Source organism: Xyrauchen texanus, chromosome 20 (genome assembly GCF_025860055.1).
Source record: "Xyrauchen texanus isolate HMW12.3.18 chromosome 20, RBS_HiC_50CHRs, whole genome shotgun sequence".
NCBI lineage: Eukaryota > Metazoa > Chordata > Actinopteri > Cypriniformes > Catostomidae > Xyrauchen > Xyrauchen texanus.
Window position 1 is genome coordinate 2,554,928 of NC_068295.1, and position 22,535 is coordinate 2,577,462.

The window sequence follows — 22,535 nt, forward strand, 5'->3', positions numbered from 1 at the left end:
CACTTTCTAAACTTACCAAAATTGTGTCTCCAGTGCCTAAATGCTTAATAAGTGTTATTAGAAGAAGTGGTGATGTTTCACAGCGGAAAACACCCGACTGTCCCAATGTTTTGGGAGGAAGTTGCAATCACTGCATTGAAATTACTGTACATTAATCACAAGGTAAAATACTGTATAATGTTTAGTTGTAGTGCTTTCAATGTAGCAAATGGTGAATATAATGTACAAATCATCCCTTTTTGTTTTTATTAGCATTTTTCCATACAGCCCCAACTTTTCAGAATTGGGGTTGTATAATATGATATACTGTTGTCTATACAATTGTAAATAAATCTATGAAATCCTCCAATAATTCTGCTTAATGAGCACAGGGTGATCGTTCTCCAGCTCGCCACACTCCATCCATCGGGCTTCTTAAAGGCGCCGCTTCATCCTTCATCCTTCAGGGTTTGTGCGTCACGTCGAGGTTCCCCCTCACATCTGGGAAGACGCTAATCAGCCGAGAGAGCATCAATGCACACGGTGCGAACCGGGGAAATACTCGACATTTAGCGCGTTTGGCGAGCCTGCGGGAGTGGACGGTGACTAGAGGCTGCGGGGTTTTCCTCATCGCTTTCCAGTCCTCATTTGGGTGGAGTCGACCCCGTTATTTCTGATACACTGAATTCTGACCATTGGCACAATTAAGGTGGGTGTTATTATTCTGCATCGCTTCATCATTGATTTGGCAAATGATGTGCAATTGTAAGAAACGAGCCTTTCTGTTATATATGATGCTGGAACGCTGTTGCATATTTATAGGGATGTCTTACGGACACACTCGCGTTTCTATTCATTTAAGATGTGGATTATGGAAAATGCGCAATGATAGCTTATTACCAGAGCAGCAGCTGTCGAATAGAAGCTGTACATTCAGACCGCAGGGATGATGGATAGATGGATGGGTGATTTGGGAAGGTTTGGGAATGCTGGAATGACCAGAGGCGCAGCAGCAGAGCGAAAGATGGACGCACACTGAACGCGCTCTGCTGTCATGGGCGTTGGATTCCAAAGGCTGGAATAGTGTTCAGTAGGAATTGCATGCATGGCAAATGTGTATGATAACTGATGGCCTAATGGATGAATATGTAAATGTATAACAACTCTCGTGCGTTTTGCATATGCTAGATTTTGTGAATCTCTGCAATAGCACATGTGCAATAGCCTTGCATATAAGGGTTAAACAGAATTACAACATAAGCCATATTAGGTTTAAATGGATTTCTGTAATGCAGTATTATTATTATATTATGAACTGTGAAACAAAGAATGTGCATGTCACAGGGATTCCCCCAAATGTCCCAGTGAAATGGTGGTATTTTTGGCATTAGTGCACATCCTCATGATCAATGGTTTGGTCATTATTTATTTAATTACTCACTTTGAGTTTGAGTTAAGATTTACAGTAAGGAGAATGTCTACTGTCTGAACTACAGCACTGAAATAATTAGAGGTGTGTGAAGGATTTTAGGGTTTGTGTGAGTAAATATGGCAACTTATTGTCTGTTGACCATGTACAGTATGAGTAAATGTATAAAATAAATAGTTTGTTTAGACAATTAGATTATGATACATATTAATCATAGCTCATTTCGTAAATAATGTTTGATGAGACTCAAAGCCTTCAGAGGGATTACATGGAGACTTAGGTCACCATTACAGGAAATAATAGTATCAAATGGTAGTAAATGACCATTTTCATGTACCATGATTTTTCCATACTCCCAATATTTTCCCAATCCATGGAATTTTGACATGGTGGTGCTATTGTACTTTTTGTTAGTGCATGAACCCATTTTACCATCTGCTATTTGTTCACAAAGACAAACTTTGGAAGACCGACTTTAGAGACTGAATGATGTCTGATTGTGACAGTCGTGCTATAAAAGAGATACAATTAAACGATTAAAGGCCCCGTGATTTTAAGATTGGCATTTTGTGGTGTTTAGTCCGTATCTTTTAGCTGTGAGGTCATCTACATTATATTTACATTTACATTTATGCATTTGGCAGACGCTTTTATCCAAAGTGACTTACAGTGCCGTTATTACAGGGACAATCCCCCCGGAGCAACCGGGAGTTAAGTGCCTTACTCAAGGACACAATGGTGGTGGCTGTGGGGATCGAACCAGCGACCTTCTGATTACCAGTTTACAAGTTATGTGCTTTAGACCACTACACCACCACCACTCTGCTTCTATGTGCTCGACAATCTAGTGTATGATTTTTAAAGCGTAGTTTGGTCTCTAACGTAACACTAATGTTTTTTTACTACACGAAAGCATTCGCCGTTTAACAGCTGGCCTAAGTGACGTTTCAAACACACGCGATGTGATGCCACTAGCTTTAGCATGCTAGCCAACCTCAGTCAAATGCTTCTATCTATAGTGTGGGTTGATGGTAAAGCATTCAAAACACATTTATAATGTGCTGTATTTAGAGAAGTTTCGCTAGTTGCCACATTTACCGTTAATTTCAATTATTTTGTCAGGCATTGTGGCAAGGTAACTCCGCCCCTTCCACTACATTAGTTAAGCCGCAAGCGCGGGTTGCACGAAGTGTCCAACATTCAACGCTATTTTCGGTTGAAGAATCACATCGTCCGGGTACTCATAATACACTTCTTTTCCTTCCATTTTCAGTGTGAACATAAAACACGAACTACTTTAACTAGAAAATGTCGTAAAATAGTGCAGGAGTGAAAATGCACCAAACATTTGATGACTCATCTTTTATGAAGGGGCGTGTACAGATATTTGTCCAATCGAAATCTCCCTTGAATGAGAATGTCCTTTCACTTAATACCATCTGCCTCTGACTAGCAATAGTAAGTTGGAAACATAGCATAAACTATAGCCACCTGAGACCCCGCGTACATGCATGGACGTTGTATTTTGGCTTTGCTATATGCAATGCATAATTGAAAATAATTTAAACTGACTGATCTCAGTTCAGGAGACTCTCTGCTGTCAGTAAAGGGTTAAACTTTTGACGTAAGGCGTGACAAAACAACATGGTGCTGACCACAGCGGAGTTTGTCTTTGGGAAAAACGCCAATAAAGCTACATCTAGTAAGAACCCTAATTAAGTTTTTACATTAAAACTTGTTTGAGTCAAAAGATTAGAGTCTCTAATTTAATCCGATATGCTATTTATTAAATTTGAGTGATTTATAGTGAAACGCCACGCTGCTTACAGTTGCTGTTGTGTTATTTCAAATTTCACAAATTAGTCCTACTGTCCACATATGTTTCCATACATTTTTAGGAAAACTCTTTTCTCAAGCCATTTCGCAGGGTCTTTAATTAAATTGTCTTTATGCTTTTTACACTCCTGAGCTCACAGACTCTACTATCAGCATGTCTTGACCTGACGTGTGTCGTCTCTTCTGTATACAGGAGACAATCATGAAGGACGGAATGGCTATTAACAGCACCGCCAGCATCTCACAGGCCCGGAAAGCTGTGGAGCAACTCAAGATGGAGGCCTGTATGGACAGGATAAAGGTGTGTGAGTGTTGTGCATGTTGTCTTAAAGTCAATGTAAAAACTTTGCCTGTGAATCCACTTTCCTTTTCCATTTATTAGACACAGACCACTTTTCACCATTCAATCAGTACCAGATGAATAAATTCAATCCTGACTTACATTTTTCCCATTTGAATGCCCTGTTTCACTCTAAAATATGTCTCAAGGGCTTGTTTGATTTGATGAAGTCATCGTACTGTTATTCTACAACTTTATGTAGGGTTTTTTCAAAATCCCTAAACCGAGACCAACATTTCTAACACTAATTCCTCCTAGAGATTTTAAGCTACATCCACTAATCTTGGTACAGACCTTCGGACTGTTCTTAAATAGTGTAATGTATATTTTTGAAATGATCAGACTTACGGTTTTTGCACAGCAGATGATCAAATATCAGGAAAATACCATAGACTTACATTGACGGAATGTTGGAATGGGCCAACGGAATGCTCGTTAATTTAAACTCCATCTGTCAAAAATTCAAATGTAAACAAACCCCAAATAGGCCACGTCCACACTGATACATTTTCGTTTTAAAAACGCATATTTAAGGTTTGGCCCGCGAAAATTACGCGTTTCAAAAATGCTCTCCCAAGTGGATGCGTTTGAAAAAGCCACCTTCGCATGTATTGTGGACAGGGAAAACGGAGATATCTGAAAAACTGTGATGAATTTGTTGTCATGTCACATTCTTGGGATCCATTCAACCCAAAATAATCAAGATGGCGGCCCGTGTTGTAGCGAGTGACATTTACTCTGAATTGATGTTCGGCGGTGGAAAAATTGCATTTATGACCGTACACAGAACGCAGTTTTTTGCAGGCGCAGTAAGGGGATTTTAAAGTTGTCATATATTTCAGTGTGGATGAGCAACTTTTGGAAAATGCTTGAAAATGACAGTGTGGACGGAGACCATTTCGAAGACAAAAATGCTGATGTGGATATAGCCTAAGTTGCATAATATCTAGCTAGCTCGACAAACTTTACCTATCTAGTTACAATTCATATTTCGTATTATATCATCACATACATTGAAATCATAGTTCTCTTTAAAGTTTTAAATTCTGGTGATGTTTGTTAAGCAAGTGTAATGACATCACTTAGTTATCTGCACTAATGTGCACATTTAGAAAGCCCAGAAGGCTGGAGCTGATTTAAGGAAGCTTAATGTGGCTATTAGCTGTACTTACGCAGTGGCTTGACTGAGGATCTCTACTGTAAACCCTTGGGACGAGAAATGGGTAGCAACAGAGATAGAGCGATTGTTTAGAGGAGTACAGTCTCAGCTATGCCCATTTACTAGAGAAGAAAGATGGATTGGGCGATTCTACAGCAGTTTCTCATCCACACCCCTTATAGTGTGTGTGATACGATCATTGTGCAGATGGCAAATATTTTCTGAATGAGATCAGATATCACTTCTGACTTATATCTGCCATGTTTCCTCTGGAAACTGCAACCCCAATTCCGTAAATGTTGGGAAAGTATGAAAAATGCTAATAAAAACAAAAAGGAGTGATTTGTAAATGATATTCACCCTTTGCTACATTCAACACTACAACTACACATTATATGACGTTTTACCTTGTGAATCTTTTAATGTACAGTCATTTCAAATCAGTTGGGTTGGGGTTGTGTTTTGGTAAACAATCTTTAGAGGATTACTGTTTCTTTATTGATCCCCAAAAACATTTTCCTTCCATATGTATAAAGAGTGCTTTGTAGATTACTTAAGAAATGAAACTGTTTACAAATCACACAACTTTAATTGTAATCTGTAATGTAATCTTTTAGATTACACTTTTAGGTAATCTAATCCGATTACTTTTGGATTACTCATTGCATATTTTCGTAAAAAAGTGCCAATTGGCACTCCTTTCGTTAGAAATTAGAAAAACATACACCGATCAGCCACAACATTAAAACCACCTCCCTGATATTGTGTCGGTTGACCTCTCTCATCAACAAGGTGTTTCCATACACAGAACTGTCGCTCACTGGATGTTTTTAGTTTTTTGGCACCATTCTGAGTAAATTCTAGAGACTGTTTTGTGTGAAAATCCCAGAAATACTCAAACCAGCCCGTCTGGCACCAACAATCATGCCACGCTCCAAATCACTGAGATCACATTTTTTCCCCATTCTGATGGTTGATGAACATTAACTGAAGCTCCTGAGCCGTATCTGCATGATTACGGATGATCTCCTGGGATTTTCACAACAGTCTCTAGAATTTACTCCGAATGGGTTGGCGCTGTTTTGGCGGCACAAGGGGGACGTCACAATATTAGGCAGGTGGTTTTAATGTTGTGGCTGTTTGGTGTGTGTGTGTATATATATATATATATATATACAGCACCAAGAGTAAGTGAACCCTTAGATTTAATAACTGATACTTCTTTGGCAGCAATAACCTCAAACAAGGGTTTCCGGTAGCTGCAGATTAAACCTGGACAACATTCAGAAGAAATTTTGGATCATTCTTCCTTACAGAACTGCTTCAGCTCATATTCTCAGGATGTCTGGTGTGAACGGCTCACTTGAGGTCATTTCATAGCATCTCTACTGGGATAAGTTCTGGGCTCTGACTGGGACACACCAAAAGTGGAATTTTCTTTTTTGAAGCCATTCTGTTGTGTATTTACTTCGATGTTTAGAGTCATTGTCCTGCTGTATATCAGCTGGTGCACAGCCACCGTGACAATATAATGTAGTACATCTTGATACAATCTATCATGATGTTCCCTCCACCGTACTTCTCCGTTGGGATGTTTTCATGTTGGTATGTTGTGCCCTTTTTACACCATACGTAGTGCTGCGTGTTCCTCCCAAACCATTCAACCTTCATTTCATCAGTCCACAAATAATTTTTTCCAGTAGCATCGTGGAGCGTCAAGGGGGTCTTTGGCCAACTTCAGGAGCACAGAAATGATTTTGTTGGAAAGCAGCGGCTTCCTTCATGATGTCCTGCCATGGACACCATTCCTGTTTAATGTTTTCTGTATGTTAGACTCATGAACAGAGATGTTAACCAGTTCCAATGATTCCTTCAAGTCTTTATCTGTCACTCTAGGGCTCTTCTATACCTCATTGAGCATTCTGCAGTGTGCCCTTCGAGACATCTTGGCTGGATGGCCACTTCTAGTGAGAGTACCTATAGTACTAAATCATCTCCATTTATAGACAGTTTGTCTAACTGTGGACAGATGAATATCTAACGGCCACTTCTAGAGAGAGTACCTATAGTACTAAATCATCTCCATTTATAGACAGTTTGTCTAACTGTGGACAGATGAATATCTAACGGCCACTTCTATTGAGAGTACCTATAGTACTAAATCATCTCTATTTATAGACAGTTTGTCTAACTGTGCACAGATGAATATCTAACGGCCACTTCTAGTGAGAGTACCTATAGTACTAAATCATTTCCATTTATAGACAGTTTGTCTAACTGTGCACAGATGAATATCTAACGGCCACTTCTAGAGAGAGTACCTATAGTACTAAATCATCTCCATTAATAGACAGTTTGTCTAACTGTGCACAGATGAATATCTAACGGCCACTTCTAGAGAGAGTACCTATAGTACTATATCACCTCCATTTATAGACAGTTTGTCTAACTGTGGACAGATGAATATCTAACGGCTACTTCTAGAGAGAGTACCTATAGTACTAAATCATCTCCATTTATAGACAGTTTGTCTAACTGTGCACAGATGAATATCTAACGGCCACTTCTAGTGAGAGTACCTATAGTACTAAATCATCTCCATTTATAGACAGTTTGTCTAACTGTGAACAGATGAATATCTAACGGCCACTTCTAGTGAGAGTACCTATAGTACTAAATCATCTCCATTTATAGACAGTTTGTCTAACTGTGGACAGATGAATATCTAACGGCCACTTCTAGAGAGAGTACCTATAGTACTAAATCATCTCCATTTATAGACAGTTTGTCTAACTGTGAACAGATGAATATCTAACGGCCACTTCTAGTGAGAGTACCTATAGTACTAAATCATCTCCATTTATAGACAGTTTGTCTAACTGTGGACAGATGAATATCTAACGGCCACTTCTAGAGAGAGTACCTATAGTACTAAATCATCTCCATTTATAGACAGTTTGTCTAACTGTGGACAGATGAATATCTAAACTCTTCCGGATAACTTTGTAACCCTTTCTAGCTTCATGCAAAGCAACAATTCTTGATCGTAGGTCTTCTGAGATCTGTTTTGCGAGTCATGGTCCACGTCAGCAGATGCTTCTTGTCAATAGCAAACCCAAAATGCTTGAGTGCTTTTTATATGTCAAAGTAGCACTTAGGAGCATAAATGGTTAATTAAGCTCTAATTTGTAATGTAATCATGAATGTAATCATGTAATCCATAAGAAGTAACTGTAATCATATTATGCACATTATAAAATGTAATATATTTACAGATACTCAATTTTTGTAATATAATTACATAATCTGTTACTACCCAAACTGTCTATAAATAACCTTACAGTACTTTGCTGCTATTGATATACAACTGACATTCGGGTCAGTGTTGTAGAAGTCAAAAATACATAATAAAGGCAATGCACCTCTTCTCTGATGAACATGTTCTCATTTATTGAGTTCAAAGTCATTTGAATGAATTAACATTTCGATTCTGTGCTCACTTGTGAATCTCAAAGCAAACACTGAGAATAGAAATCTCATCATCTGATTCCTGTGCTGCGTGTCATGTGCTTGACGAGTCGTACGTCCCGGCCTCAGAGCTCAAACTTTCTCACAGTCCCCTTCTCATTCAACAGCATAAATCTCGTTGTTATCATTGTGTCAAGAGAAGACAAAAAAACAATAGGATTAGCGGAGCTTCTGTTAGCTTCATGAGGTCATATTCTGATTACCTTCCATTATACAACATTGTTGTTTTGCAGGAAGTGAATTTTGATGGTGAAGTGCGGTTAATTGTCTGCTCATTTGTGCTCCGCAGGCGTATTTGTACTAGATTTTGAACATTTGATTCACAGGACCCAATCAAATGGCATCTGAGGCGCTTTCTGCCTGTCAATCATTTTGCATGTTCTAATATTGTTGTAGTTGCAGCAGATTATTGAGGCTTAAAGTCATATTCTGATTTATAATTGGTCAGTCAGTGCTGTTTCGCTACTTTTGTGTTTGACAACATGGGAACATGCTTTGTGTCGGTCTCAACGGTATCGGTGCGTGAGGAGGCGTGGCTAAATCATGGCTCAGTCTTGTGGAAGTTAGAACGGCTTAAATCGCTTACAGCACCTTTAAATAAACTAGATTTTTATATTTTCTGAAGAAAATATGAGTGGTGTTTGCATGTGCAAAACTCACCACCATGATGCTTGGGTGTTCTGGGTGATTTTCAGGGCATTGTTATGTGGTTGCTAAGGTGTTCTGGGTGCTTCATTTGTATGTTGCTATAAGAGTCCACCCCTGAGTCTCTCTGACATAATTCGAGTCTCTCATTTAATGGGATTTTTCACCTGTTTTATCATCCACCAGGTGAAATTGTACGTCTGATCACTTAAAGTAACAGTATGTCTGTAGCACAAGTGTAAAATATTTATGTTTTATATTTATTTATATTTTAATTATTGTAATTATTTTAATATTAGTTTTATTGTGTTATTATTATTTTGTGTGTCTGTGAATGCGTGCGTGTGCGTGTGTCTGTCGGTCTCTGTGTGCGTGCGTGTGTGTCTGTGTGTTTGTGTGCGTGTGACTGTGCGTGTGTCTGTGCGTGTGTGTGTGTGTGTCTGTCTGTTTCTGTGCGTCTGTGTGCGTGTGTCCGTCTTTGTGTGTGTCTGTCTGTCTGTCTCTGTGTGTGTCTGTCTATCTCTGTGTGTGTCTGTGCAGGTGTCTGTGTCTGTGTGTGTCTGTCTGTTTCTGTGTGTGTGTGTGTGTGTGTGTGCGTCTGTGTGTGTCTTTGTGTGTGTGTGTCTGTGTCTCTGTGTCTGTCTGTCTGTCTCTGTGCGCGTGTCTGTGCGCGTGAGTGTGTGTCTGTCTGTGCGCGTGTGTGTCTGTCTGTGCGTGTCTTTCTGTGCGTCTGTCTGTGCGTGTGTCTGTCTGTGTGTGCGTGTGTCTGCGCGTGTGTCTGTCTGTGCGCGTGTGTCTGTCTGTGCGCGTGTGTCTGTCTGTGCGTGTCTTTCTGTGTGTGTGTGTGTGTGTGTGCGTCTGTGTGTGTCTTTGTGTGTGTGTGTCTGTGTCTCTGTGTCTGTCTCTGTGTGTGTGTCTGTGCGCGTGTCTGTGCGCGTGAGTGTGTGTCTGTCTGTGCGCGTGTGTGTCTGTCTGTGCGTGTCTTTCTGTGCGTCTGTCTGTGCGTGTGTCTGTCTGTGTGTGCGTGTGTCTGCGCGTGTGTCTGTCTGTGCGCGTGTGTCTGTCTGTGCGCGTGTGTCTGTCTGTGCGCGTGTGTCTGTCTGTGCGTGTCTTTCTGTGCGTCTGTCTGTGCGTGTGTCTGTCTGTGTGTGCGTGTGTCTGTGCGTGTGTGTGTCTGTCTGTGCGTGCGTGTGTCTGTGCGTGTCTGTGCGTGTGTCTGTCTGTGTGTGTGTCTGTCTGTGCGCGTGTGTCTGTCTGTGCGCGTGTGTCTGTCTGTGCGTGTCTTTCTGTGCGTCTGTCTGTGCGTGTGTCTGTCTGTGCGTGTGTCTGTCTGTGTGTGCGTGTGTCTGTGCGTGTGTGTGTGTCTGTCTGTGCGTGCGTGTGTCTGTGCGTGTCTGTGCGTGTGTCTGTCTGTGTGTGCGTGTGTCTGTGCGTGTCTGTCTGTCTGTCTGTGCGTGCGTGTGTCTGTGCGTGTCTGTCTGTGTGTGCGTGTGTCTGTGCGTGTCTGTCTGTGTCTGTGCGTGTCTGTCTGTCTGTGTGTGCGTGTGTCTGTCTGTGTGTGTCTGTCTGTGTGTGCGTGTGTCTGTGCGTGTCTGTCTGTGTGTGTGTGTGTGTGTGTGTCTGTCTGTGCGTGTCTGTCTGTCTGTGCGTGTGTCTGTCTGTCTGTGTGTGTGTCTGTCTGTGTGTGTGTCTGTCTGTCTGTGTGTGTGTGTGTCTGTCTGTGCGTGTGTCTGTCTGTCTGTGCGTGCGTGTGTCTGTGCGTGCGAAAAAGCCAAAACATTAAAAGTAATTTATATTTTCAATAATTTGTATTTTAATATATTATTTATTTTATTTTTGTAATTAAAATTATTATTATTATTATTTTTGAACTGGTTTAGCAATATTTGTAATATCAGCCATATCAGTACTTCACCAAAACAGTATTTGTTGTCATGTTTGTTTGTTTGTTTGTTTGTTTTATTTATATATATATAATAAATAAATATTAAATAAATAACGAATTTACTTATCATATTTGTTTATTTTATTCATATTTTTATATAAAAAAATTATAATTGGTTTAAATATTAACAAACACACACACACAGGTAAAACATTATTTATAATATTGTCCATATCATTTATTGACCAAAACATAAAAGTAGTTGTCATGTTTGTTTAATTTATTTATTTTTATATTGATCTTATTTTGTATTTTATTTATATATAAAAAACATATTATATATAATATGAGCACTTAAAAAATTAATACGATGTTTGTAGCACGAGTGAGCTATGCATAGAAGTTTAATACTGAAGATTAGGGATTTGAAAATCTCTAACCTTAAAAATGAGCAATAATAATTGTGATGTGTTTCCCTAGAAGAGAGGCAGGAAGTTAAAGTCAGTAGACACAGACACCAATAAAGGGAACGTGTCCTCAGTGTAATTAGGGATTCCTCTGCAGTGTAATGGCCAGTTAGATTGAAGGATCGTCGCTTTCATTAATTCCTCAATCACACAGTGTAATGTGATATGTGTTAATTAGCAGAGCTTCTTCATCAGTGGCTTATGTGCTGTAATTACAGACTCGCCAGTAAATCCACAGCAGTCGCGCGGGCTCATGGGTCTCTTCTCTGTGGAATTCTCCAATAGTCCACTAGGGTTCGTTTACAGCACTATTACTGCTTAAACTTGCTCTCTGTGGGTTTCCATTGTCCATTTTGAACTGTACACCATCTACGTACAGCTTTCCCTTATAAAACATTCTGTGGTGGTACCATGGATCAATGATGGGGATTAGGGGATTAGTGTTCCCCCTCACTCCAAGTGTTCCAAGACAGATGATGGGAAATGTAGTTTTTGTGTGTTTGTCGGTTTAGTAGCATCTGGCTTTTGAGTGTCACTCATATTACTGATGCACACTTCTCTCCGCCGAACAGCTGCGTCCACTAACAAACTAAACAATTATACAGGGTAACTGAAGCACAATCACACAAGCAAGCGTGCACGATTGTGAGCATAATACAACAGTTTTATAAGCAAAGTTAATATAGAGCAACTTGCTTTTCAGACACAATTATTTTGTACATTTCTGCTCCACTAATGCAAATAGTTCCAATCGAAACCAAAGAACCATGTGTTACCAGACATTTATATAATAACATTATTTTATTTATATTTTATGCATGAATATCTAAAAAAAAATAGTGATGTTTTTTATATATTTATTTTTATATTTGTTTTATTATTTTTTTATTTTAATTTTTTTTTTGTGAAAAAAACAAACTGGTTTTAACATTATTTTTAATATCGGCCATATCAGTAATTGACCAAAACATAGATATTGTTTTAATGTTTATTTATTTTATGTGTATTTATTGTATTTTATCATACTATTTATAATATCAGACATCTCAGTAATTGGCCAAAACATAAAACTAATTATCATATTAGTTTTTATTTAAATTGTTTTATATTTTTATATATGCTTTATTTTTTTAATGAAAACAAAGAAAACATGCAAAACTATATTTATAATATCTTCCATATTATTAATTGACCAAAACATAAAAATAGTTGTCATGTTTATTACATTTTATTTATTTATTTTTATATTTATTTTAGTTTTGAAGAAAAAAATGAAAACAGGCAAAACATTATTTATAATATCGGCCATATCCGTAATTGACCAAAACATAGATATTGTTTTAATGTTTATTTATTTTATTTATATATTCTTATTTTATGTGTATTTATTGTATTTTATTATTTATTTTATTTTTAAACCAAAATAGAAAACTCTATCATAATATTTATAATCTGCCATATCATTAATTGACCAAAACATAAAAATAATTATCATATTAGTTTTATTTTTTTATATATATGCTTTATTTTTTTTATGAAAACAAAGAAAACATGCAAAACTATATTTATAATATCAGTCAACCCAGTAATTGACCAAAACAAAAACGAATGATCAGATTTGTATTATTGATTTATTTATTTATATTTCTTTTATATTAGTATTAATTTTATTTCTAAAAAAAAAAAAACATTTATAATATATTAATTGACAAAAATCCATATAATTAATTGACCAAAACATATTACATATTATTTTTATATTTAGTTTATTTTATTATTTATTTTTGTTTTGAAGGAAAAAAAAAATGAAAACAGGCAAAACATTATTTATAATATCGGCCATATCAGTAATTGACCAAAACATAAAACGTATTATCATATTTGTTTGTTTTATTAATATTTTTCATAATGTTTTTCTATTTGCTGTATTTTTTAAGAGAAAAAAAAAAACAGGCAAAACATAATTTTAATGTAATTATTCTGAGTGACTATTACTACATAAGTAGTTGCAATGAACATTTAGTTTTTTTATGGCATGAAGCATGAAGTGTTCCTGAGGGAAAACTTTTAACAGACCTTTAAAGATCAGAGAGAGGCCTCCAGAATGAACTGCAGACATTTTACACCCATTTCAGGCAGAAATGTAAGAAATTAAGAGTAAGAAACCGTGAAGAATATAATGGACTATAATAAATGTCATGTTTTGGCATGTTAATGCAGCATGATATTTACAAACCAAAATTGTTGTCTCTCAAACTGTCTGTGTGAATGGACTCAGTATTTATGTACGACATTGTGCCATTGTTATAAAGATGGAAGCACTGTAAAAACATGATTCAACATTGTCGGGTTCTATCAATAAGTGAATTATTGAGGCATAATGCATTTTTATGCCATGTTGTTCATAACAGTTGTCAGTAGAGTGCGCTGTTTTACTACTGTTGTTTGTAACAAAATTTTTTGCTCTTAATAAAGCTCATTTTGGTATCTTTGGGGTTCGGATTTTGGAAAGAGGGGGCGTGGCTTCTCCAACGGCTCAGTCTCGTGGAAGTAGTAGAGTGGAAGAAATCGCTTACAGCACCTTATAAGAATGTAAACGGGGCCAATTTTGATTTCAATTTGACTTGAAGATGAAGTCTGCAATTTATTTGCGAAAAATAAACATTGTTTTTGAATACACACATTCATCTGCCATTGGTCGAATTTACGGATAGTCCCGCCCCAAATTCACACTATTGGTTGAGCCACTATAAGTGAACGGGTCACTATAAACCAACAGAGGAATGTTGAAAGTGCCATAGAGGGAATATCAGCTTATAGTACGAATGGTTTACTTATAATTAGCCATGTTTCCACTATCGGGCCAAATGAGGGCATGCTAGTGCGTGCCAGGGCCAGTTGCGTTCGGAGTGTCACTCCCAGGGCTTCAACATGCCGCCTTGGGGCTTTCTGAGGGCCAATGGCCTTTAGCCCGTCAATTACCCTCAGGCCAAACAAGGCCAACTGGGGGAGTGAGGCGGGGTCAATATCAGAGGCGGGGTTTCGTCGAACTTGCCAGGTTTGGAAATTATCAAAAAATTTTGGGTACAGTACAAATCTGTTAAAATGCACAATGGAAAGTGCCCAGAAAAATAACTTTACATGGTTCGAGATCATGGACGGTGTACTGGGACATCGTCCCGCTGAAAGTGGAGATGCAAGTCGGGACACCAGTTGGTGAGTTGTCAACGCTGAACTTATCTTGCGAGCTAACTAATGTTTACAAAGGATATTAACTCTATTCTATGCTTGTAAAATTGACGGGTGTATGGTGTTTGCACCAGGGCGGCTTGTTAAGGGCGGGTTTTAGGGCAACGCCGCGGGGCTATTGGCCCTATGGTGGGAACACAGACCTATTTTGGCCCCGGCTGGCCAGTTGATAGCTCTGGCTCGCACTGGCCCAATAATGGAAAAGCGGCTATTGTTTCTGCATGTTAAGCTGGGATAGAAGAAAGTATCTGAACATCAAAAACAAAGCAGTTCCCGTTTACAAATATGTATTGCCACACAACAGTAAGGAAATGTTTTAAGAAAACGAAACTGTCTTCTGTTGTTGTAACATTCCTCCCGCCACATAACCTCGTCAAGCTGTAAACTGCATGACTGGATTCTGTTAATGCTCGTTCGGATGACGAGGTCACATGAAGGTGAATGAATGCATGAAAAGACACATCTGGGGGAGGGTCACCAGCATGCACAAAGGAAATCCCATTTATATATGGATGGCAATTTCAGTGTTTTTCATTGTCTGAGTGCCTTTTAGATTTTAGAGCAGTGCTTCTCAATCTGGTTGTCACCACAACTTGCTGCTGTTTATTCTAATTCTGACCTCATATTGACAGGTGTCCAAGGCTGCAGCGGATCTGATGGCATATTGTGACGCACATATACGAGAGGACCCGCTCATTGTGCCCGTCCCCGCTTCAGAAAACCCCTTCAGAGAGAAGAAGTTCTTCTGCACCATCCTCTGAGGTCGTGCTGCAGGTTCCACCGTGAGGTTTCCACGTCCCTGGCTGCTGCCATTGAGCGCGTTTGACTGCCAGCCGCATCTGTTGATGGTTCGACCCCTCCTGACGGCCTCTGGAGGGGTTTTATTTAGGGGGTGGGGGGGGGGGTCGCTCAACTGGCAACCCAGTCAGAGCGTTTCATGTCTCGTTAAATAGGTTTGTTATTGCTTCGTGATTAGAGAACAGCCTTTCTTACTGCTTCATGAGATGAGAGAATGTTGTCTTTTGTTTAGTTTCGCTTCTAGTTGAAACCCTGCCGAGTGGTCATTTTGTAATGTATTTAGACATTTTTATAAACTAGACACCTCTTATTTGATGTAAACTACCAGTCAAAAGTTTGGACACACTTGACTCAAATGTGTCTGTGATCTTTAAAACGTTAAATGCTTAAATATAACTAGTTTAGTGTACAAAAATGAACGCCAGCGCATGAATTTCTTTAATGTGTGTGTTGGAGCCGATAGTGAAAGAATAGCAGTCGTCAAGTGTCCAGGATGAAGTCGAAATCTAGAATCGAAAGGTCGAAACATACTCTACGCAACTACGTGAACGCAGATGCTTCCAGCTACGATTTTGTGCATCGCTGCGTTCGGTATCCGCAAGGTGTCAGACCGCAATTCACAATGTCGCCACAAGGGGTGATATAATACGATTAGTGTGATGTGTCCGCTTTTACGGTGAGTTTACACTTTCTATTCAACTACTGTCACAGCGGAGAAACCGTTTGAAGAGTATATCGCCGAGCATGTAAGTTAAAGTTGATATATTTATTAGGGCTGTCAATCAAATAAAAATGTTTAGAGAATTAAAGGAATATTCCGGGCTCAATACAACTTAAGCTCAGTTGACAGCATTTGTGAAAATGTTGATTAACACTAAAAACAATTTTGACTCGTCCTTCCTTTTCTTACAATAAAGTAAAATCGAGGTTACAGTGAGGCACTTACAATGGAAGTCAATGGGGAAAATGAAAGCGAATGGGGTCCAATTTTGGAGGGTTTAAAGGCAGAAATATGAAGCTTATATTTATATAAAAGCACTTACTGCAATTCTTCTGTTAAAATTATATATTGTATAGTATTATTTGAGTGGACAGTCATTTTGGGGTTTGTTGACATTACATCATCATGGTAATGAAGTTGTAATATTGGGTATAACTTTACACAGAAAAGGTTAGTAAGGGATTTTATCACACTAAAATCATGTTAACTAGGGCTGGGCGATATGTGAAAAATATTTTATTGATAATCACCTTAAAAAATATCACAATATCCAATTACATCGTCAACCCCCCTGCAGAGGGTCGCTGAATTGTTCTTTGCTTTATTGATTTTATTGAAACATGAAAAACATAAACAAAAGACATTTCTAAATTCAATTTGCGCTTTAAACGAAAAAAAACAAAACATTAAACATAAAAACCTCCTCAAATCCAAATGTTTACGGTCTTTAACGGCACCCTTTGCCATCCTAGAAGCATCCGTCAATGACAATTAATGCACTTAATGCTGCCTAAAGAAAAGAAAAGAGAACTCAATTTTAGGTTCAAGTTGAAAGTGTCTTGCATTACTTTATGATTTAAACACTTTGTTTCTTTAATACAAAGATATATATTACTGAACCTGCAGAGTTGCATTCACAATGCATGTTGTGGTGGTGGTGGTGTAGTGGTCTAAGCACATAACTGGTAATCAGAATGTTGCTGGTTTGACCCCCACAGCCACCACCATTGTGTCCTTGAGCAAGGCACTTAACTCCAGGTTGCTCCGGGGGGATTGTCCCTGTAATAAGTGCACTGTAAGTCACTTTGGATAAAAGCGTCTGCCAAATGCATACATGTAAATGTAAATGTTAACCGCATGGAAATAAAGCGAACTAAACTCCGTGCACCTCCTGAGATGATTGGAGATAATTAGCAGCATTCTCATAGACGACATTATTCCTGCAAACAGTTTTCAGATGAATGAAACAAAGAAGAGTGCGTGTGATCCACATGACAGGCTCGTGCTGCACGCCTCTGAACAAACATCGAATCCGAGACGAGCATTGACGGCTTTTCTTTTGTTTGTTCTTAAAAATATAATAAAGTGTGTTTCTGGGGTCTGGTAATCTCAGCGAGTATTGACGCTGACTGTCACACCTGGAGTGGCGAGTTCAAATCCAGGGCGTGCTGAGTGACTCCAGCCAGGTCTCCTAAGCAACCAAATTGGCCCGGTTGCTAGGGAGGGTAGAGTCACATGGGGTAACCTCCTCGTGGTCGCTATAATGTGGTTCTCGCTCTCGGTGGGCCTCAATACGGGTGGTGGGCGAATCTCAGTCACCTCCACGTCTGAGACCGTCAGTCCGTGCATCTTATCATGTGGCTTGTTGAGCGCGTTACCGTGGAAACGTAGCGCGTGTGGAGGCTTCACGCTATTCTCCGCGGCATCCACGCACAACTCGCCACGCGTAGAGTATGTTTCGTATTTAAAAAGTAAATACAAAATAAATAAAGTGTGTTTATTCAAGTGCATGTTTTCTAGTCACGTGTCACTCCGCCGGTCGTGGGTAGATGAGCAAAATTAGCCGTGCATGAAATAATTTTGGACGAGCTAGCGATCTGGATTCAGTCATATTTTGCATATGGCGGGTGGCGGGTGCTAGTTTCACACCCTGGCCACTATTTAATATATTTGTCGACATTCCAGATCCAAGGTTTTTTCCATTTCTCGATATTGTCGATCATCATCTGTTTCCAATCAGCATCGGGATCTTTTTAAGACATCGTCAATATCCGATTACATCGTCCTATCACCCAGCCCTAATGTTAATGCTGTTATCAATGCTACTTTTGAAACAGTGTGTGTTTTAACGTTTACAGATTGGTACCATTCACTTCCATTATAAGTGTCTCACCGTAACCTCGATTTTTGTTTTTTTAAAGAAAAGGATGGAATCAACATTATGCCACAAATCCTGTCAATTGAGCTTATCTTGTATTGAACCCGGAATATTCCACTAATTACATGATATGATGATTAATTAATATTTTGCTGAGAAAGACCCTCAAATAGCAATGATTCAGTATACAATGCTTTAATAATTAGTAATAGTTATATTTAAATAATTATAACAATAGTATATATTATAAATATAATAAAAATGCATTACATTATTGTGGCTCAAAGCATTGATAAGATGATACAAAAAAGTGGCTTCAGAAGGTAGTTTAATGTTTATTTCCTTATTATTGAACATAAGCGTTTTTGGGTCACTGTCAAGTTAAACGTAATTTCAAACTAATTAAAAACACGTCTCGAGATCCCTGTATTTGCAGTTGTGTTTTAACGCAAGAACAGCTGATCATTTTTTATATGATTAATCGGACTGGATTAACACATTTAATCGACAGCCCTAATAAATATTAATAGCAACATACCTGAATAATAACACCTCTAGTTTTATGGCACAGACTGTTGAAGATAACTCTATCGCCCCCTTGAGTGACGGAGGTTTGTTACTGCTACAGTAATGCAAAAACACTTATTAAACACAATATTTAATTGCCGTTAGCAGTGCACTGGTCAAGCGGTCCGGGGCTCGAGGACTTGCATAACGTGTGTTTCTGGCCAAAGAAGCTCAAATAAAATGTGATCAGTGTTGGGTTAGTTACTCAAAAGTAATTTATTACAAATTACTAATCAGTAATCTAAAATTATAATCAGATTATTGACTTTATGGATTACTTAATTGAAAAAGTAATCACATTACTAATTACTTTCAGGTTACATTCTAAAACACTGTTTTTCAGCTCAACGGATTCAAAATAATTATATTAAATAATATTTTTCCCTCTTGTTCACTGATTCGTTAGGTGTTGCGCACCCTTCAGCTGTCACACAACGCAAATAGATGCACATATGAACGTATTTCATGTTTTAGACATATGTGTAGCCCCAAGTAATTAAAAGTCACTGTAACCGGATTACAAGAATTTTAAATGTAACGGGCTACAGTACAAAGTAATTAGATTACACCCAACACTGTTCGTGTTTTATTTAACTTTTAGATAATTATACGAAAGAGGATTAGAGACAAGTAAAAAATAAAACATCTCAAGATTAGATTAATTATAATGCGAGATTTCACTCGCAATATTTCGAACAAAAATTCTAAATATTTTGAGAATAAACGCATATATCATGTAAACGTATATCATATATGAGCTGTTTAATGATTGCTGTAGCCTTTAACGCAAGTACAATTTAGTCATCTATTATTATTTGAGTTTGAGTTTATTCTCAATATTTTATTTCAACTTTTTCCTGAAATTTAACGAGTTTTTCTGAAAACACAACGACTTTATTCTCAAGTATAACGAGTTTATTCTCAATATTTTATTTTCGACTTTTTCTGAGATTTAACGAGTTTTTCTGAAAACACGACTTTATTCTCAAGTATAACGAGTTTATTCTCAATATTTATTTGACTTTTCTGAGATTTACAGTTTTCTGAAAACCACGACTTTATTCTCAAGTATAACGAGTTTATTCTCAATATTTTATTTCGACTTTTTCTGAGATTTAACGAGTTTTTTTGAAAACACAACGACTTTATTCTCAAGTATAACGAGTTTATTCTCAATATTTTATTTTCGACTTTTTCTGAGATTTAACGAGTTTTTCTAGAAACGCAACGACTTTATTCTCAAGTATAACGAGTTTATTCTCAATATTTTATTTCAACTTTTACCTGAAATTTAACGAGTTTTTCTGAAAACACAACGACTTTATTCTCAAGTATAACGAGTTTATTTTCAATATTTTATTTCGACTTTTTCTGAGATTTAATGAGTTTTTCTAGAAACGCAACTACTTTATTCTCAAAGTTTAACGAGTTTATTCTCAATATTGTATTCTGACTTTTGAGTTTTCTCGAAACACAACGAGAAGTTTTTTTTTAGTTTCTCTAAATATTGCAAGTTAAATTTCACATTATAATGACTTTAATCTCAAGATGTTTTAATAAAACATTTTTACTTGGCCCTAATCCTCTTCCGTAGAATTCCCATACATCCATTTGTGATTTTTGGTAGTTTTGATGACTTGACTATTATACTAAAATGTGGAAAACAATAATAATAAAGCATGACTAGGTAGTTATTTTTGACTGGTAGTGCATGTGTATTTTCAGAGTCACTTGCCGTCTTTGCCCTGACCAATATTTATGATATTTTGAATCAAGCATTTTTAAGTGAAACGACTCCAATCATGACCAGTTTTCAAATAAAATTACTTTGATACCTCGTTGAAAAATAAGTCACCGTTTTAAACTATGCGCTTTTGTTTCTTACGGTTTTTATAGTTTGAACTCAATGTTTTTATTCACCAGAGGAATTGGTTTTGTCCTAGAGGTGTCGCTGTGTGCATCTGATGTTCTGTGGTGAGTCTAGACGGTACAGATGTGTTATCTGCCGGTAAACGGACAGACGCCCCATCTGGCATATAGACTCATGCGGGACACCGATGACCGCAGGACTAACTTAATAACCCAGTTGATTTCGAATCACACTTTAAACAGTGATCCTAATCGTCTATGCCGATAACTGAGAGAACGCTTTGTTTTCCTCAACGCTTACGGACAATAATTAAAGGTGAAGTGTATAATTTCTGTGTCTGCGTCACCAGGCGGAATAAACGCAAAGATAATAAAGGATTCCAAACAGGTTTCCCAAACACTCTTCTATCTGGTATTGGGTGGACAAAATGATAGTCCCGCCCCAAATCCCAATCCATTGGTTGAACCAATGTCGCCGTATCAGTCACAGTGTTTACACTTTTTGGGAGTATCAAACTACAAATGGCTTATATATAGTTGCCTCTGTATATTAAGCGAGGATACATCACCTTTATATAAACACATTCAAAGCTTCCCACAATACAACAAGCCAATTTATTCCCCAAATAACCTCCATGATAATGATTTTTAACCATTTCTAAATGGCCTTACTTACGCTGGGCATGTTTCACAATAGTTCATTTTATTGGCCTGTCCTGATATAAACAGCAAGGCCTTTAACTGAAATGCCAAACGGAGAGCCTGTATGTTTACCTTTAGTGTGCGTGCGTGCGCCTGCGTGCGTGTGCGCGCGAGTACGTGTGTGCGTGCGCGTGTATTCTCTACGAGCGGTGGTGTAAATATAGAAAGAGGTCGTTTCTGAGTGCCAAGTACTGTGACTATGGCGTGTCCTCTACACTGTTATTGCACAGGCTTTTTCCTATTCAAAACAAACAAAAAAAAAAGCACAATGTCAAATGTTTTTCTTTATATCACTGTACCTTAGTCTAGCCTTTGCTAATTTATACAGAACAAAGTGTTATTATATTAAATGCACAGCACCTAATTGAGGTGTTGCTTGTTTAATGAGTATTCAAGCCCCTTTAAAGCGTGCTTCGGTGGATGTTGGTGGACTTTGAGGGTCACTTTTTTGACTCCCAAACTTTTTGGCAACTTGCATATATTTGGATATGTAGTTAAAAGTGTACAGATGTACATTTGATAACTTTGCATGAGACAGGCATCAAATGAAGAAAAAACAAAGTAGGGTGTGTTTTTAAAACATGATGTTGTGTTATAAAGATAAGCTTAAAATATAACTTTTTATAATACTGCTTATTCTTCATGTGTCAATAAGAATGAAGGTTAGTTTTAGGTGGAATTCTTGAGTGTGTAAGCTAAGAAACAGAATGAATGGAGCCCAAGTGATTTCTACTAAATTACAAATAAATCCCAAAATGTAAATTATCTTGAAAATGATTTATTATCACTATTATTATAGAAACGTAACTTGCATGGACTGATTACCCTATTTAAATATTATAACTTTGAGATACCTTGTAATTGAATCAATGCCTAAATGTATGGATTTGTTGGTGCTTTTCTGCACTTTTCTCTTTTAGGAGTCTGAATGTGTAGATCCGTGAAGTTGTACACATTAATAAACATTTAAAAACTGTGTGCATTCAATGTTAGTTCATCTGCATTGTAAGAAAGATTGTGTGTGCTTGGTGATTTTTATATGATATGGGAAATGAATGTGGAAGGTCATTGCAACACGTTTGACTTTAAATGACCTGTAAGTAGGTCTGAAATTAAATGAATTGCAAACCCCCCCAGCACATTCTGACCTGTATATTTTTTGTGGTGGGTTGCGACACCTAATGGTGCAGTGGAGTATTACTC

The 22,535-nt window shown here is 37.8% G+C and overlaps 1 protein-coding gene across 1 annotated transcript; it reads left to right on the forward strand.

The window, feature by feature from the left end:
* Positions 1-468: 468 nt before the first annotated feature.
* Positions 469-15,350, forward strand: LOC127661031 (guanine nucleotide-binding protein G(I)/G(S)/G(O) subunit gamma-4-like). Its single transcript, XM_052151576.1, has 3 exons — positions 469-688; positions 3,438-3,545; positions 15,150-15,350. The coding sequence occupies exons 2-3, from the start codon at positions 3,447-3,449 to the stop codon at positions 15,276-15,278; spliced, it is 228 nt and encodes a 75-aa protein (XP_052007536.1). The 5' UTR covers positions 469-688; positions 3,438-3,446; the 3' UTR covers positions 15,279-15,350.
* Positions 15,351-22,535: the final 7,185 nt, after the last annotated feature.

Bases quoted from the DNA above. Each gene is read 5' to 3' on its own strand.
- LOC127661031 (XM_052151576.1), top strand. From the start codon at position 3,447: ATGAAGGACGGAATGGCTATTAACAGCACCGCCAGCATCTCACAGGCC. The intron at 3,546-15,149 runs GTGTGTGAGTGT...TCATATTGACAG, and splicing joins CCTGTATGGACAGGATAAAG to GTGTCCAAGGCTGCAGCGGA.